At 34.4% G+C, this 19171-nt stretch overlaps 2 protein-coding genes and 1 pseudogene across 10 annotated transcripts in view; 1 reads left to right on the top strand and 2 right to left on the bottom strand.

Moving 5' to 3' along the window:
• ZnT77C (Zinc transporter 77C) overlaps window positions 1–8317 on the top strand; it is a 43275-nt gene extending 34958 nt beyond the window's left edge. For all 7 annotated transcript variants that reach the window (XM_022070806.2, XM_087347871.1, XM_022070770.2 and 4 more), the window contains 6 exons: window positions 320–508; window positions 2032–2157; window positions 2285–2463; window positions 3057–3143; window positions 4068–4256; window positions 5445–8317. In XM_022070806.2, the coding sequence (XP_021926498.1) occupies window positions 320–508; window positions 2032–2157; window positions 2285–2463; window positions 3057–3143; window positions 4068–4256; window positions 5445–6200 (1526 nt within the window). In that variant the 3' untranslated portion in view covers window positions 6201–8317. The remainder of the gene's footprint in view (window positions 1–319; window positions 509–2031; window positions 2158–2284; window positions 2464–3056; window positions 3144–4067; window positions 4257–5444) is intronic.
• A 619-nt stretch (window positions 8318–8936) lies between these two features.
• The window catches only part of LOC110833098 (FHIP family protein AGAP011705-like), a 37330-nt gene continuing 27095 nt past the window's right edge, over window positions 8937–19171 (bottom strand). For 2 of the 3 annotated variants that reach the window (XM_022070747.2, XM_087347868.1), the window contains 2 exons: window positions 19004–19121; window positions 8937–16300 (listed from right to left, as the gene is read on the bottom strand). In XM_022070747.2, coding sequence (XP_021926439.2) covers window positions 16144–16300; window positions 19004–19121 — 275 coding nt within the window. In that variant the 3' untranslated portion in view covers window positions 8937–16143. The remainder of the gene's footprint in view (window positions 16301–19003; window positions 19122–19171) is intronic. The other variant, XM_087347867.1, reaches the window with a different exon arrangement.
• On the bottom strand, window positions 16324–18983 carry LOC147873973 (uncharacterized; annotated as a pseudogene).

The following is a 19171-nucleotide window of genomic DNA, read 5'->3' as shown; positions in this document are numbered from 1 at the left end:
ATTAAATCATCAGAAATACCATCTTAACAAAATTTGCATATCTTTAAGTGTCTACAAAATATTATATTGCAATGAAGAGAACTATCATTAAGCCTATCTAACAACTTAAAACAGTTTCCTAATAGAAGAATATCAGGACGTGTGATTATAATACATACAATGGCAAGACATTTACACCAAGTTTCACAGTAATTGCTGCAACAAATTGTTAATGCATGAGACATAAATTGACATATGGAGATGACAAACTTTACTATCCTCTGGAAAAGAGATTAAAATGGATTTTATGACCCTACTCCACTGGAAATCTTTCTTTCAGGATATACTTTCCACCAGGGAAGTTTCTTACATGTCACTTCAAGTGGCGATGTTGTTTTAGATGGTATAGTAACTAAAGATTCTGTGCAGAAAGACCAGTGTGATATGTCAACTGAGACTCAAAATCCTGCCACATCACCTCAGGTACTGCAACGCCAAGGGATACGAAAAATTAGTCGTGATGTTTTAGGTAAGTATGATATGACATTCATTAATTCAAAACAAACAGTTTGTGGGTGTTTTTATTATATTTCTTAGATCTAAGATTCTCATGGCATAAATTTCAATTGTGGTCATCTAGGTTGATGCAGATACCACGGTTTTGGAGAAGTGGATCATCTCAACTGTCATAACCCAGAAGTTCATTATCAAGATATATATTTTGTTGTCTGTACAGAACACATAAAACATATCTAAACAATTTACCATGCTTAATGCTTTTTGGCAGGATTGAGTGAAGCAACTAGCAACCGGCAATATGCAATATCATATCACATATACATTCACACCAAACAATCAAATTGCTTGTTTGTGAAAGTGTACGTGAATGAAATGATAATTGCATACTGCATGTCCTGTAATTTGCAGAGATTTATTATTTTCTTATCATTCAGTTCTGTAATGTACTGCACACAAGATGGTTCACAGGATGATGCAACAAGCTACTACAAACAACCCCCTCCATAGCAACAATATCACTATTTTTCCAACATAAACAGTTCACAGGGCACTACATGTTATTTCCATAAAAGACATCTGTCATGTAATCGCCTGTTACTAATTAATATGGTTTGAATCTTACTTAAAATGATTTAATGAATGATGAAGCACAATGTATTTTAACATGGAATATATCAGATTGACCAAACCTGTTACATTATCAAACTATAGTACACGACTGTAATCTTGAGACTTGCAAGGAATGCAGGAAGTCCAAAGCGTTGAAGGCTACTGCATAGTATCTTTCCTCCTTCACCCCACTTCCTCACCCCGCAAGTCTCAAGATTACAGTCTTACACTGTACTTTCATCCCTGAAGTGATCCTTAAATGGTCTAAAAATACCACCATAATGAGTTTCTTTCTTCTCACAATAAAAATCCCATCACATATGCCACTTATATCATTAGAAGGTCCAGAGAGTAACAAACTCAGGATTTAGTGTAATCAGATAGCAACAGATATCAGAAGCTTAGTTCTCAGGAAATCAAAGTTGGAAAAGATATGAATATATAGCACTCTGACACAGAATGTAATGGTACACTTGTACTCAATTTTTCCAAATAGTTTAACGTGGTTTTGAAAGATAACTTGATGTTCCCACTTATCAACACAATGCAATCAAACTTGGAATGTCATTTATGGTTTCAAGTTTTTTGTATGGTTAGAGCATGTAAACTGTAATATATCTTCCCTATAGATAAAAACTAAAAAGTTTGTTTGTGTGAATAAGGTTGCCATTCAGCAGCCTCACCTGATATAATTAACTTGATGGTGTAAAACTTTAAAGATAAATCCTCACGTCACTTTGGTAATAAAGTGTTTCTCCATCTTGTTGGTATATACTTTAAATATGATGATATCATAACCACCACCTTTCTTGTCTTCTTAATCTGCTACTTCTCATTCTTAATCTATGCCTGCTGTGCTTAAGGCTGATCTTTATATGGCTTTAAAGCATGAATCATACTATTATTTTCTGTAATCTATTGCAGGTTGCCTAGTTGTGATAGTTTGTTCCTTGATCGTATATTTCACGGATCAGAACTTTGCAAAATTTGTTGATCCAGCGCTCTCCATTTTCTCAGCTGTACTACTGTTAATTCTGAGTTATCCAAATAGTAAGTACATTCTTTTAGTACATATTACAATAATACCATCACTTTTTAGGATAATCAGCTTCATAAAATATCTGGCTTTTTCCTGTTAAAATAACGGTAAATATAAAAATTTTAAATTTTTTTTCAGTGAAAGAGTCTGGTTCTATCTTACTGCAGACAATCCCTGATACCATCAACATCGATTCTCTGCGTTCTGAACTGTTACAAGCTTTCCCAAATATCATCAACGTCCATGATCTTCATGTATGGAGACTAACTGCTACAAAAGTGTTCTCAACGGCACACATCATATTCCTCAGTTCCAATGTAGGTGGAATCAGTTGCACAGATTATTGCCTGTTAGAAAATCCACTTCATGATGAAGTTCCATAATGCATGTAGAAGAAAATGGTTTCATAAAGAAAACAGATGTTTTATAGTGACGTAATTGTTACTTTCAAGCAAGACAGGCCCAAATGATTGTTAATCAGATCTTAACACTGTAAACAATAGTTTACCTTCCTTCTTTATGTTTTCATAACTTCATTATTCACATCACCATATTTGTACTTTTCAGTCCTACCTTAACGAACTTCTACAACCACCATGTTGAAATTCTTGTAGATAGGGATTTAACCTTTATCATGTGAGAATAAGGTATTTAAATGCTTGAACTGCTGCAGTCCCGGCAAGAATTTAACTAGCAATTCAAAATATTTTGCGATGCCATGCAATCTTGTAACATACAAAACAGTTTTATGGAATAGATAACCAGCCGTAAAGCACTGAAGAGATTTGACCATGAAAGGCCTAACAGAATCTACTTTACTGGCTCTCTGATGGACAGGGTTATAGCAAACCAAATAAATTCTTAAATTCATCATATTCAGAAGTATATTAATGAACAACTTATTTTACAGGATTATGTAAGAATTACAAAGGATGTGACGGAGTTCTTCCATGACCAAGGGATCACACAAGTTACCATTCAACCAGAATTTTTTAAGGTAAGGGCAGTAACACACGCAAAAAATTTTTTTTAACAAGTTTATAACTTAGTTATAAACAAGAGTAGAAAGAAAGACTAAAATGAAGTAGACATATTTCAAAATGCATACTTCACAACTGTGTACCTCAATGTTTATTTACTACAGATACAAATCTTTAGTTGCAATGCTGATCACATAGCACATATCACACCACATGGAGTCATTATTTGTTGTATGTGGTTAAATATTTACCATACATACTGCCTCCACCTTCAGGGTAAAAAGACGTTGGTAACCACATTCAAGACCACAATCCACATTTCCTTTATCTTGAAAATCTCAAGTCTAAAAAATTGCAAATATTAATATCAGTATTTTGCCATACACCAATTCCTGGTGTAACGAGTAGTTCTTTTTTAAACCGTACAGTTGGATTTCAGCTTCAAGTAAAGTAGGGTTAATATTGGACAAGCTTGAATAAACATTAAATTCACCCAAGAACTTTTCACATAGATTCTCAGTAATCCATTCATTAAACATGAGATGTAATGAAGAAAAACCGGTTTGTGGTTTAATGATGCTCGTCAGTAGCCCATACTATAGTGTTGGATGATTAATGAGTAAATATGTGGAAAAGATATGGAAGTGGTCATGGCCTAATTTTAAGGTACTATCCCAGCATTTGCCAGGAAACACTGCAGAAAACCACAAATAAACCTCAGTCTGGATAGGTTGAGTTCTGAACCTGAAACCTACCAAATATGAAGTAGGACAGCTAACTGCGACATTTGGTATATGAACAAATGGATATGACCTTCACATTGTGAGCTCTTGTGCAAACAATACACAATTATTTTATTATTTTTGAGTTTGACTTCTTCCTGTTAATCCTTAAATTTGTGGTTCTGGAAAGTTCAAGAGAAATAATTCTTTTTTCACCAGATGGACAACAGAAGTAACATTCTGGAGTTACCGAGCATCCATGAAAATCAATGTTTGGTTCAGTGTCGTGAGGTGGGGTGTCACAGCCGACACTGTTGTTCGCATAATGACCAAGAACTAGCGACAGTCACGATAGGCAGTGACAGCAATCATCACAGTACTCATGGGCACAGTCACAACTACTCAAAGGTAACTTACTTCCAGAATACATGGAAAGAAATGGGACCATTTCAACCCTTTGTAATATCCTTCTCTACCAAGTACATTCATGGTCTGATTAACTCTTGGGCAGAACAGCTACATTATGCAGGAAAGCAGACTGTATGCTATACACAGAAATGATTTGCCTACTGTATACTATATTATCTGAGAAATTACACAGCAAAAAGGAATCTGAAGGAGTGCTCAGGAGAATACTCCAACTATGAGAATGATAATTACACAACAAACTTCATAATTTGCCTCTTAATCTAGTATTTTAAGGTGAATTAAATAAAAATTGAGGAGATGGGTGGATGTGAAAACAAGAAGTGCATTCAAAATTATGTATTGAAAAACGTGTAGTAAAAGACAACCTAAGATACTTGGGTGTATATGAGAGATTAATAAAATGGGTCACAAAGGAACAGTTTCAGAAGGTATGAACTGCACTGATTCATTCAGTATGGCAGGATAAACCCTTAGAACACATTACAGCTGAATTCACATTGGCTAAATCATGGAGTCAATTACTTTCCAAGAAAGCAGAGGTATGGAAGTTACTCTTCAACAATAATAAATGTTAGAGCATCCCCATGTAAAGCCAAAGTAGTTGGAATTGCCACTCATATTGGCATTTAGTTGAGAATGGCAGTAATCACTGATGTGTATATTCTGTGGGGTCGAAGTTCTTATAGATGATAGTAAGAATGGTGTGAGTTATTGAATTCTGATTTTGTTCTGTCAATTGTCTGGTATGGGTTCTAACTGTATGAGACACACTTTATAACACGATAAATATTTATTTAGTTCATTTAATAACTCTTTTTCAGCAGCTCAGACTATGTAGCATTAAATGAGAGGATGGCAATGAATAACAAATTGGAAAGGGCGTGGAAGTGGTCAGGGACTAATTTAAGGTACTATCCCAGAACTTGCATGAAGGCACTGAGGAAAGCCACAACAAACCTCAGTCAAGATAGCTGGACTCTGGGCCAAGATTTGATCCCAGGACCCCCTGAATACAAAGCAAGAGTGCTAACCACTCAACCACGTTTGGTACTATAACCATTAAAAATAAATTAATTATGTACTATGAACAGAATTCTAAAGCTACGGGAACAAAATCTAACCCATTTATGTGGTTTTTAAGTGTGTGAAAGCTATTTTATGTTCCAGAACCACAAGAAACATGTAGCTGCAAGAGTCAAAGAGCTTGGTACTTCCAGAAAATCATCAATGCATTCTGATCCTGCATTGGTATGCAAGATAAACACAAGCTTCAAAACAATTTCAAGTGATGGAGACTCCAGGATTTATACTTGTGAAGATGCATGTTCAGCACAATCAAATTCAGATAACAAAGCAGACGAAAATGACAAACAGTTCACAAGCTCAACTTTCTTGAATACCGAACAAGAATCGGTGATGAATAACTTGCATAAAGCTAATGAACAAGCTGAAATTACAAGTAATGGATATGTAATAGAGGTTAATGATTTGCCAAAGACTATTGACAAAGGGAATAAAATTTCAACTGTATGTCATTCAATTCTGAAACAAGAGACAGCAGTTGAGACAAATGATGTAGAGATTCCAAATGCAAATTCTAAATCAGAAGTGGTAAATTCAGAAATATCTTATTCAATACCTTGTGAGCTGAAATCGCCCATTTCAGTAGCACAAGATTCCATGTTAGCTGATTCATTCCTATTGGGCCCAGATCTGTCACATGATCCAGTACTATTACGGACAGTATCGACAAAATCTGACACAGTGCCATCACAACAAGATACATGTGACACAGAATTTCCATTGCCAGACTCTGTATCAACTGGGTTAATGGCAACTAAACCAAATGTGCCTAATACAACAAAACCTGAAACAGACAAATTAAGAAGCCAAACTGAATCAGGAGAAGAATGTGTTTCATAGCTACAATGTCCACGCAATTTGTGGAAATATATCTTCACTTGTGTGCACACTAAGCCTCAGACTCCTTGTTGTAATGTGGGTGAAGGTTGGAGAAGCATGCAGCATACGGGTGTCTTCAGATCATCTAAGTGTTTTAATCAGCGAGTCTCAAAATCTAAACATTAAATGTAGGCACCATACTACACATAATTTAAGTTCACCATTTTTTGCCATAAAATAAGAAAAAATACCTGTATGTTGCATGCATTACATTGTTACATATGAAAAATCCCATAAAAAAGCAGTCACTGTAAATACAAAATATGATGTAACTGGAACAAGCAGAAAGGTACTGATAGACAATAATCATTCTTTAGCACTGCTGTATGAAAGAAATGTGATAAGACATGCCGTGAAGAATTAAGTAAAAAGAGTTACCTTAGTTCCTAATTAAACTCATGTAGAACCTACCTAGTTTTCCAAAGAAAACATTTCACATGGATCAGTGATGTAAACGGTGATTTTTCTCATGATCGACTACTTTCATAAATCTTCATGTAAAGTACACTTCCACGTTCTTATCAAATATCTTGAAAAAATGCATGAATTAAGGAATAAAACAGTATAAATGGGATAATAATAAAATGAGGATTTATGGAATTTATATTATAATTCTCATTCTTATAGCAATAATATTAGAGTGATGCAACTCAAAATGTAATCTGCCTAGCATTTTGTAGTTTAGACGCTTCATGGACTGTTTTTCATTTTCTACTTCTCATCTCTAACATCACACCACATAACTCAAAGGGCTGTAATGTTCAATTTTTATGTATAGCATTTTTATATGTTCTTAATTATTCAAATACTGTGATAGCATTGCCAAAATAGTCAAGACATTGGTTATCAAAATATAAACCAGTGTATGTTGGAAACTGTTGTGGTGCCAATGTTTCAAGAGATGTATCAGTTATATGCAGTAGAAAACCAGTTTTTGGGCAAGGCATACTGGATCAGAGTGTCCTGTCAGCTCCTCGTTCACTCATAGGAAAAAAGGGTTAAATCATGAAACATGTCTGGATGCATCTGGTGTTCAGTATGGTTAATATCATGTTTCGTTAAAAAACAAAGAAGTAAGAATTTCATTTATAACAAAATTTTCATCAACAACAAAATACTGCACCCTGTCATTTTCTTTTAATATCTGGGTTAGAACATGAAATTTCAAATTTGAAGTTAAAATCTAAGCACTGTTATTTGATCTGCTTTTTAAAACACTTTCACATTCAGGAACCTCTGGTTCTATCCATGACTGGATCTGGGACCAGATTGAAGCAAATGACAATGCTTGGACTATGTCTGAAATCAGCCTTCAGTTCAAACAAAATGTCTATCCATTTCATTTATCAAAACAGTTGCACATTCAGAGCCTGTGAGTAAATATGTTTTTATATAAAAATATGTTCATGGCAAATGTGAAATATTCTAAAAAATTAAACATTCAATTACAGTGTATACCCATGTGAGAGATTAAAGATGATTTTTTGTAAGTGAAACAGATTTATATCATATACAGGTCATGTCCCCTCAGCCTTAGTGTCATCTAGGTGGTCTGTCTCATTTAACTTCATGTATGAAATATAAAATTTCTCCACAAATCTTATGTTGGGAAAAACAGTTTAAACACCACAGAACCTAACTTAACCTAACCTAACCAGAGGCTTAGGATGAAATTCACTACCATAGGTTTTTGGAGAATAAAAGAGGGTATAGGTGGTGAATTTAACACGCCAATCAAACAAAACCAAATAGCTTTAAAAAGGAGAAAGATAAAAAACACAAGACAAGATAATAAATTTAAATTAATTAGATGAAATCAAATAAAATGTTACGAATTTCAAGAATCTGTTGGGGTATAGGTTTTAACATTTGTCAAGAACACTTCTTACATTTGTATAAGCACTGGAAAATTGACAACATAAAAGACGGGCAGTAACAAATTGTATACATATGGATAAATTTTAAGAATAAATATATAGGAGAGATAGTGTATAAAGATTAATATTATTTCTTTGATGAAACAAATGACTTGTATATACCAAAATAATAATAATAATAATAAAAATACTGTCATTGGATTTTTTCTTCTTCTTTAAAAACGTTTATTTCTCAGCCTATCTTATTTTCTTAAGGGAAAAAAGTATTTAACTTGGAAGGGGTAGGCAGGAATATGATATTAAAATACATCTTAAATATGTGGCAATGTGGAATAGATTCAAGTGGTTCAGAAAAGGTTCCAATAATGGGGTCTTGTTGACATGATACTAAATCTATGGGTTCTATAGAAAGAAGATAATTTCTTTTTCAGCTGAGTGACCAACTTCTGAAGTAGAGGACTCTACTCCATTAAGTTAGTGTAACAGTGGGAATTATGTGATATTAGCTTAACTGCTTAGAGAGGTTTGTTTACATAACAGGGAAATAACAGACTGCACTGCAACACACAGCAGAAATTGTGCTGCTCCAATATTGCAACAAACGTTATTAAAATAAACACAAAAACTTGGAACAGTCTTCATCAGCATTAAATTAATACTCAGGTTTATATAAATCACCTGTATGAAAAGTCATACACACACAGAAATATTTTATCACAAACTAAACAAAAAACTAATAGAATAAATTTCAAGTGGACAAAAATTAAATAATGAATTGGTAACAGGAGTGACAGGTATTATACAGAATTATAATCTCATAATTGTTTATAACAAAATTTATTTGTTAATCTGCAACACCTTAAGACTTTCTTTCAATTCATTCCCATACATTTAATGTATTTGGATTGCAAGAACAAAATTGCATTATAAACAAAAGCAACCATTTTTTTCAGCTAAAATTACAATTAAATTTAAATAAATGTCCCACTAAACTCTGGCTACAGGTTTGAAAAATTGTTGGTAATGGCAATTATTAGTGTACAGATATCTTACATTAAGACCAGTCACTGCTTTTACTGAAGCATTTGTAGGCAGCTATTATAATTACATGTATTTAGTGGTCAATAATTTAGGTAAAAGAAAGGTTTTATGGATTACAATAAGGAATGAAGCTTATCATAAGAATATCTGTAATTTTGATAAGCTTAAATTCTGACCTATACCATAATGAACAAACAAAAAGAGAGAGAGAAATGTAACCATTATATGTATATATGTTAGCAAATATGGAACATTCAGCAAGACAAGAATAAAAGCATTCAAAATTGTATGTTCACAGGCTTCAACCAGTCCAATAAACTAATCCAATGCAGTTAATGCTGAAAATGCTATGTTTCTTTAGATCTGCCAATTTCTCATTTTAAAAACACATGGTCTAAAGGAATACACAAACATGACAATATTAAATTTCTTGAATGAAAGAAAGCTAATGTTATTTACTTACTAAGGAACCTTAGCCACATCAATGACAAAAATATGACGGAGGCTTTGCCAAAAACTGACAAAGATCTCATATGTTACTGTCATATTCATTGTCTGTCTCTTCCCATGATCATGTTTCAGACAGAACATGCCCAAGCTAATTTCTCTATAATAACAACATTCAGGACAAATGCATTTTGAAAAATTTCTTATTGCAAATCATGTTAAAATTTATCAAACAAGAAAAGTAACTATGGTGTGAACCAAACCACGTGGACTACCAGTTTACATACAGGCCTCAACACAATGAATGAATATTCTCTTAAGTTACAAATGCTGCTATGTCCTGTGCATAATTATGGCCCTGGAACCCAAACCTGCAACTGGTTGAGTCACACTAAAAATATTTTATTGGTGTGAAGAGCAAGTGTTAGATAAAAACTACAGGACACTAAAAGCTCACTTCACAAATGTAACTGCATGAAATTCACATATTTATAACAGTACCACTTTGCCAAAGTTGCCTGCTCTAATTATACTATCAATTTTCTTCTCAATCAGTAAATACAATTAAAACTTCGTAATTCTATAGAATATGTCAGGTCAAATTTAAGTGTCAAAATTACAAGTTAAGAAAAGAACTACTTAATATAATAATCTAATATCTATACCTTTAAGCTCCATTCTCATTTTATATGTTAAGATAAACTTCATTACTTAATTTCATAAAAAACGTGTTTATAGTATTTTCCAGTAGAAACGGCAGCCGAATGGTGCACCAATCACATGTACTGTAGCTTGGAAGGAAGTAAAGATGGGAGGGGGGGGGTGAATTACAGAACATACAGTAGTGCCAAATTCAGCAATGTGGAACACTGGGTTTCAGTAAATGTGATCTGTTTTGTTAAATGTATTTACATGGAAAGAATCAAGTACTTGTGATTACTGTATATTAATTCATGAACTTGGCTATACAAATCCAAGCCTTTCTTTTCCATCAGAAGATAAAGTTACAACACTAAACAAACAAGTGCAAACTGGTAACAACGTAATGTTCACAACTGTAATCATGAGACTTGCAAGGAATGCAGGAAGTCAAGCGTTAAAGGCTACTGCATAGCAGACGCTGTCCTTCCCTGCAAGTCTGAAGATTACAGTCGCGAACAGTAGTTTGGCTGCTGCTTCTGAACAGACAGAACAACTGCTATGAATCAGTAGCCCTTCCCACTGACTGGTCACTCATAAAGAGCAGAACTCAGCCACCAGTTCGACTGAAAAACACTACAACAAAGTATTAAACTCCTGTATTTTCTTGTTTAGTGTCAAAGGAACAAGAATAAACACTAATATTACTTCATTAGGGCATCTTGTTGATATGTCTCATGACAATATCAACCATACAGCGAAAAAAGCACAATAATAAAAGAATCTAAAAACAAAAATGTATTACACTGCAGGGCTGCAGTTTTGTAAATTCAGTAGTTGAAATGGTAAATGGTAACTTGACAAATGTACCGAACACGAAAACCTTGTAATTCATCACATCTACTGCGTGCTCGGAACATTAAATTCAATTCCATTATGGGCTTGTAATTCAGGTTAGGGATTTTTATGTTTTGTTAGAATGCTACATTTCCAAAATGTTTCACAGCCATAGAAACTATAAGTTCTGCAAATACATGAAACTGTGCAGATATGATATGGGGAAATCTCCATTCAAAATAAATCTGTGCTGTTTATAAAATATTCAAATGCAGTAACTTAAAACAATTGTAAAAAGAGACATACCTTTCACGGTAAAGCAATATAAAGTCATTATTGTGCTAAGCACCATGTTATGAGGTAAAGCTCAACACAATAAACTTGGCACCAGATGAAGATGGGCAGTCAGGTTTACAATTCTATCTACCACATTTCATGGTGATTTACAAACATTCATACTACAATACTGTAACATTACCAACAATATAACAAGATTAATTTGATAAGTTAAAGCAAAATATTAGTTCCATTTGTTTCTTTACAATTTTGTAACTGGGTATAATTCCAGCAAATATGATGTTCAATGGATTTACAAACCACAACTCTATTCAACAGCCAGATTGATGGATAACTCAGAGTACTTCTGTCACAAAAATCTGTCTGTAATTTTTCTAATCATCCCCTTCACCCCTACCACCCAAAACAAGGCAAGTGGTCTACAATGCATATAAAGAATAAGGCCTACAGTCTCTGTGGGTTCTGAAATTATTAAAAAGTCATAAATTCTGGTAAACACAGTCACATTATGAACCATCCAAACATACCACCTGATTCCACTATGTGTACTTATTTACATACATTTAGAAAGTCAAACATCCTGCAAGAAATTATCAAACATGTAATACTGCAAGCATGACAAACTGAATGCACGTAGGATTTAAGGTTCTCAAGGTGGTGAGTATGAAGACACCGTGTTTCGGATTTGTAGTGTCACGTAGTCCGGTAAAAGTTTACTATCATTTCAGAGGTACTTACTGCCTTCATCATCAGGGCATCACAAAGGTGGCAGCAAGTATATCTGAAATTATAGTAAACTTTTACCAGACTACATGATGCTACAACCCAGAAATTAACTATCTTCAACCTAAACACAATCTACAGCCTAAGATTCACATAGAGATGGTGACATAATATGTAAATAATACTGTGATATTAAACCGTTTGCACTAACCAATACAGGAATTATTATAATAAAATAAGCCAATTTCACAATGCCATCTGGTATGCAAACAAATAATCGACCAACTTCCACCTTATATTTCAAAGCATGAAAGCAATTAGCATGTCTCTGATGTATTTGAAAAAAAAAACTTGAAGCAAAACTGACACATTTCTAATCAATACACAGTGCTATGAAAATTAACATAAAAAGCTCACATTACTGTTCATTCTCTTGGCCACATTTCCAAATCTCTATAAATAGTGGTCAAGAAATTAAAAGAATCAACTATTTTGTTCAAAACTGAAATTATTCCACCTAATTTCCAAAACCCTATGAAGATGCTGTTACAGTACATATAAAACAGTCCTCAGAAGCAAGAACATAAATTATAAATGACTGAAAGCGAACGGGGGGTGGGGGGGGATACTTTTGACAATGGACAGTGTCCAAAATAACTGTCCTATAACAATATTTCAATATAAAAACTCTGTGATAGATGATGAAAAGTTTCTAGCACAAATTAGTTCTTTTCATCCAAAGTTTTTAAAAAAGGAAGAATATCAAATTTAAATGTAATTAATGGATGCCATAGAATTAAGATTAACATTAAATTAAGAAAAGATTTGGTAACACAAATACATACAACCCGTAGGAACTTTAAGACTGATTTCTACACTTCTCTCTTCAATAACTGTTTTAATCTTACAAGCAATGTAATAAATTTGTAAATTCATGAGACAGGTGGACATTGAGGTTATGGTTAAGAAAATGTATTTATATGTAGAAGGTAATGTTTGATATATAATGTTAAAAAGTAAACTTACTGATTGATAAAGTGCATAAATGTACTTAATTCAATGTTGACTAACACCGACATGATTGGCTGCTTTGTCTGAACAGCCATATCACATCTGTAGGACATGCTAGGGACATCCTGCCATTTAACTAGAGCTGCAGAGGGTACACAATGCTATTTAAAAAAAGTCATAAGAGGGTTAAAGGTAATACAAGACATCCAGATATAACACAACCTACGGTAGTTTCTTGTTAAACTTTTAACAACTGACATCCATGACTTCAAATTTTCCCGTCACAATATTGCATAAAACAAAATGGGCATAAATTATTTACAGTAAATACAAAATTTTGAATATCTTTAGTGCAAAATTTGTGTTGTAAATAAAATGAGTAAACATAATACTTGGACAATGAAATTTTAAAATTGCCTTGGATGATGATACTATTGGAAACTATGAACTTTTATGACTTTTGTAACTTAGGTTCTGGACTGAATTATAAAATTTATTATAGAAAAACTGTATAAAATATTTTACAAAAAGATCAGAGAAAATTTCTCTTGAAGTCTTGGATAAGTTTTCATTTCAAAAGTGCAATAGCAAGAGACTGATCCCAAAGAATGAAAAACGTTTCTTTCCAGGCATTATGAAGTTCAATCAGTGTAGTCCTGTAACTGTCTTTAGCCAGTACTAAAGGTGCATTGACATCACAAAATATTTGGTCATTAAGTGAACAAGAAATTACCTGACATTACATGTAATATACAACTCCTGTTCTACACCATCATATTCTTCCTGCCCTTTATTATGACGTAGCATGCTCCTTATAACAGCAGCAGCAGCAGCAGTAGTAGTAGTAGTAGTAGTAGTAAAAGGTGTAACAGTAATAACAGTAACAGTGGTGACAGTAGTTGTCACTGTAGTAATCAAAGTAGCAGTAAAGTGCAGTACATACGTGAAATACTTTCTCTCTTCTGTTGTGGTACAAACATAATTCGATGTTCTAAGACGGAAATAGGTAGCGTCACTTATTTAAAATCAGTGAGACATTTTTCAGCACTCATTTTAACACATTACAATCTTGAAATTGGCCTGAAGCAAACATTTATATGGGCTAAATGTAAAATCTGTCCCACTATATGCCATGTAAGTGCTTTGGGGGGGGGGGGGGGGGGGGGGAGAGAGAGAAGAGGTATATATAGCTCCTACTCATTCTTAACCTTCTCGGCACTAGGTAGGGGTGAGAGGCTAGCGTAAAGCCCCGGCTGCGCTTTACCCCCAAGAAAGGACCCCAGTACCCATTGGACAGGAGGCTGGGTGGGCCTCAGAGCCAGTCTGGACGCAGAGGCTAGAGGAAAAATCCTCTGCCCCCGTCGAGGATCGAACCCGGTTGTCCAGTCCTGTAGCCAGTCACTATACTGATTGAGTTACCCCTAAATGTAGAAGAAGAAAATCCTAAAACAGAAACGTGTAATTTAAATATCTCAATAAATCATTATACAGTTTTCACCCTAATACTGCAACAAGAATTTTAGACGAAAAGTAAGGGTTATGTATAAGCAACTGGGTCATTAAAATGTCAGTATGACATTTGACAGATATCACATTACTCAGATTCATGATTCTTGAGTCATCTTCAACTAATTTTCATATCCAACAATACTTTAGGCATTTTATGCTCATCCAATCTTTTAACATGTCCAGCCCATCTCAATCTAATTCTCTTGATTTGGTTCTGTCTTTCCTTCATATTGAAACCCCCCCCCCCCAATGTATGTTTTTAGAATTCTGTCTTGATATTTCCCACACACCTCAGCTTGTAGTTCACTTCTCTTTATATTAGTACATTTTATTTGGTTTCCACTGCTCCAAAGCGAAACAGACAACTTGCACAAATATATTATGGGATTTTCCATAAACTGGAAGCCAACACACTGACAGGATTACACTGTGCTCAGACTAAAATACATATGGAGACTTACTGTAATACTTCATTTAAAAAAATCGTAACATTAAGAACAAGCGCAATAAACTATGAAGCAGATAAGCATATTATAAAGAATAATTACCAAAACGATAAATAGCACCACTTGAAGAATAAGATCTGAAAGGATCTAAGGCATGTCTCCCGTATTTGTGTCAATTCAACGTATGAAGCAGTTATTGCTTTACTTTCTGAAGTACTGTACCCATGATAAAAAAAACTGGTTTTAGTGAATAAAATGTAGAATCCCATTTCAGGTACCATTATTCTGAAGAAGCGCTTCTTGGAACGTCACTAATTTGTCTGTCCTTTCCTGTGCTGAGCAAATCAGCAGATTTTATTCAAGTTCTGTTATACATGTTTATATCACTAACAGATGTCCAATTAACACAAACCTATTTCCTAAAAAGTAGTTAACACAAAATGGTGCTCAATGAAGAAGAAGAAGAAGGAAAAAACACATTAGACAGGGATGGCAGAGTCTAAAAATTTTAATTAAATTCTACTTATGAGCAGAGTCACAGCACTAAATATCCCTAATGAAAAATAAATTGTCAATAGGGAATTTTCTTTTTCCCTGAACATATACATTAGATATGAACTGTTTCATACAATTAAAATAAACAGAAGTACACTCTGTAATAATAATAGGGATGTAACAAGCAATGCATTTACTTTATATGGCTGATCTACCGATAAGCCTGAGACTGGAGTCGAAAAATACACATAAACAAATATGAGCCCATAAGCATCTGAATATGTGCGGGAATTTGGATGAGCCGACTGACCAAAAATTATTTGAGAAAGACAAGAAAGGAAGAGACAAATGGACATGCCCAGTGAAACTGAAACAGGCCATTTTATTTGCACAGGAAACCAGCCAATAAAGTACTGAAGATGAGAAGACAATTCTGGTCCCATCTATACAAGAAACTTAACAATCCAATCAGAACGGACCAGCTACTACATGAGGCAGAAACAGGAAAGTGTGAAGAGGTTCTTTAATGTTGTCTGTTTAAAAATAAAAGAACACGCTTACCAGCAGCTCTCATATAAAGGTTCACCAAAATTCATGTAATCCAATTCCCACAGTTGCCAAAGCCTGCTCCTGTGTGATTGATGCTAATTCCTTCAGCCATTCATCAAGAAGAACAGCGCACATCACTATATTCCGTAGTTCTGCCGTTTCTGACATAAGAATGGACTGATGTGAATACCTGCAAGAAACAATGTACTTCAATTGGTATTATTATAAGCAGGTATGTGGAGTCAGACGCAATTTTAGGTGGAGGTGGAGTCAGTAAAAATGTACCGACTCTGACATAAAATCTTAAGAACACTTTCGCTACCATGTGAGCCGCTGGTGGCCGAACGCTTAGGAAGATTCAACGACACGTTGAGCCACATGGTGTGGGAATAATGCTTTGTAACTTTGACTCTGGTACCTTAAGAATACAAACTGTCTACAAATCAACCAATTTCTGCAATAACCATTACACGTATATTTAAATATAGGTTATAAGTCTAAAAAGTAGCCTGATGATTCATGTGGTGGTGATGAAATCTCTTATGGTACCATTTACCATTTTAGTAGGTTTATCATTATTAATACATATTGAGCTTTTATGAAGGAGTTATAAGACACATATTTAGGATTATTTTTATTCAACATCAATACTTCTCCAAAACAGAGAATCTAAGGGGTAAAAACACACATAATTATAGCACCTCTAACATTAGTGACATCATCTTCCCATGATGCATCTTGATGTATACAATCAAGGCTCATTCCACCTTACATCTAGGATCATGGCTAGAGCATTTGGTTTAAATTTACTGTAATTTGAAAAATGAGTTTTGAAAGCTTTTAGCAACTGTTTTGCAAATGCCAAGCCACTCCTTTTTCCTGTAATTCTCCAGCAGTGTTTGTATGCTGATCAATATAGGAATTACCACGGAGAGGGTTGGATATGATTCTCCACTTAATTCTGTGCATGCTTGGTCGATAGGTTGTAAAATGTTGACTATTTCACCTGCCATCTGCCATTCAGTTTGATTAAAACATTCCACCTTGGCATTCTCAGCTAACTCCGCAGAAACTGGTCCCCTCTGTTCATCAACTCTACTAAACATGTAATATTCACTGTTCTGTTAAGTATCAACATCCTGAGTGAGATTGTGTTCAGGTTTTCCCATCTTTCTTTATACGACCAAGTCTTTCTTGCCCTTGAACACAACAACAATAATTTCCAACATCTGATCTTCACTGAAGTCTGGTGTCAATTTTTTTGCATCACTTATAGCCAGTTGCATTGTGTGGGCAAGACAAGGTATAGAAAGCCATTCTGTTGCACAGAGTGTTGATACCATGTTCCTAATATCAGTAACAATGTATATTGGTATTGTAGAAGCTTCAAAGTTCCATTCCTATAAAACAGTTTTTCTTATACTGCAGCTCCTGTGTGCTGTCCAGGAAAGTATGAATTAGATAGAATGTATCATTTTATTACAAAATCACAAAACATATAATGATAAGTAAGAGAAATATAGCTGTCTTCTGTTCAAGATGCCAAAATATCTGTAGTGAGTGATAGTGATGAAGCAGAATCTAAGTCTTTGGTTAAATTTTGTTTGATTTCTGACTTGCAGATGGAATACATTTCAGGTATAATACTTATAGAGAACACATTTCTTGAAATACTTGAAATCTAGGTTCCATTGTATGCAGCAACTCTTGGAATCCTCTACCTTCCACCAGTGAATACAGCTGATAACCCAATACCACTATTTTTCCAATAGCTGAGGTAATTGCTTTTGCTCGAGGTTCAGGGCTCATTTTTTGTTTTTTCACAAAGCTACTGTCTAGAATCAGCAGTTTTTAAAGTTTGTTTAGTTGTTCTCTTCTTACTGGTCATTTATTTTTGCTTCCAATATTCTATATTCTGATGTGGATGCTTGGCCAAATGTCAAATCAATGTTGTTGTGCTTCCAGCAGGTATTCTGAGAGAAAGATTGCACATATTGCACTGTGCATCACTGTTTGATGTTTTGGTAAAAGAATTCCACACTAGTGCACCTTTTTGATCTGAATATTTAGACATTTTTGATTTTATTAAATAATGGGGTAACAGTTTTATTGTAATATAGTAATTCACAGATTACTTGGCTTGTTACACTGCAAAGGAACTAATAATAGTTGAAACAGATGTAACAGTTCTCAATTTCCTTAACAATAACAACGGCACACAAACTTCACATAACATTTAAATCGAAAAAATATACATGAACCGGCAACAGGGAGGAAGAAAAGTAACATGTTTCACTAATAAGTGGAATTCAAACAATGCCTCACTTTTTGTGCTCATTAGGAGTGATAAATAGTCATGTTTTAGTTTTAAGGCAAGTTTATATTCTTATTTCTACAAAGTGGTTCATTGTTTTTCATTACATATATTTTTGTTTTGTTTAAGTGTTTGATTTTAGAGACTACAAACCTTAAATATGAGACCGGCTAAATTCGGCTTTCGTCAGTTACGCCCACTTCTCGTTATCAGCAGATAGACTGAAGATGTAACAGTCCCGCCTCCCGCACGTGCATATATCCTACGGAAATATGTATACAACGAGAGATCGATGCTCACGATGCACTATCGATAACACTACGAGCTGAAAGCCGATGGTTGCTTTATCGATTGCGTAGAAAATCCGTACTAGGCGCGATATTGAAAATTACGAAATAAGAGTCGAAACTAGATTTTTCAAACATTTTTTTTCGTTTGAGTCGAGTTTTTTTATTTAAAAACTCAGAATTTTGAACAGTTCTGACATCACTAATATAAAACAAACAGTTAAAATGTGATAATATTATGCAGACAAATTCATGTTAATATAGCAAGGTATGTCACATAACTTTCACACACCTAAAGTGACTGGGTCCTGGATCTGAACTCTCCAACTGACTCTCCCGGATTGTTTGGGGTGGAGCACGTCGGAACACTGATGACAATGCCGATGTTAAACTGCGCCTTTTTGGTTCCCCTATAAGAAGATCAAGACATGAAATGAGATCCCTGTCTCTTATGATCCTA

The sequence above is a fragment of the Zootermopsis nevadensis genome, unplaced genomic scaffold, assembly GCF_977971745.1.
Source record: "Zootermopsis nevadensis isolate Lab colony 2312 unplaced genomic scaffold, Znev_1.0 Znev_ptg000012l, whole genome shotgun sequence".
Classification (NCBI taxonomy): domain Eukaryota; kingdom Metazoa; phylum Arthropoda; class Insecta; order Blattodea; family Termopsidae; genus Zootermopsis; species Zootermopsis nevadensis.
Note: the sequence above shows the minus strand (reverse complement) of the source record. Positions and strands in the feature narration are given on the sequence as shown.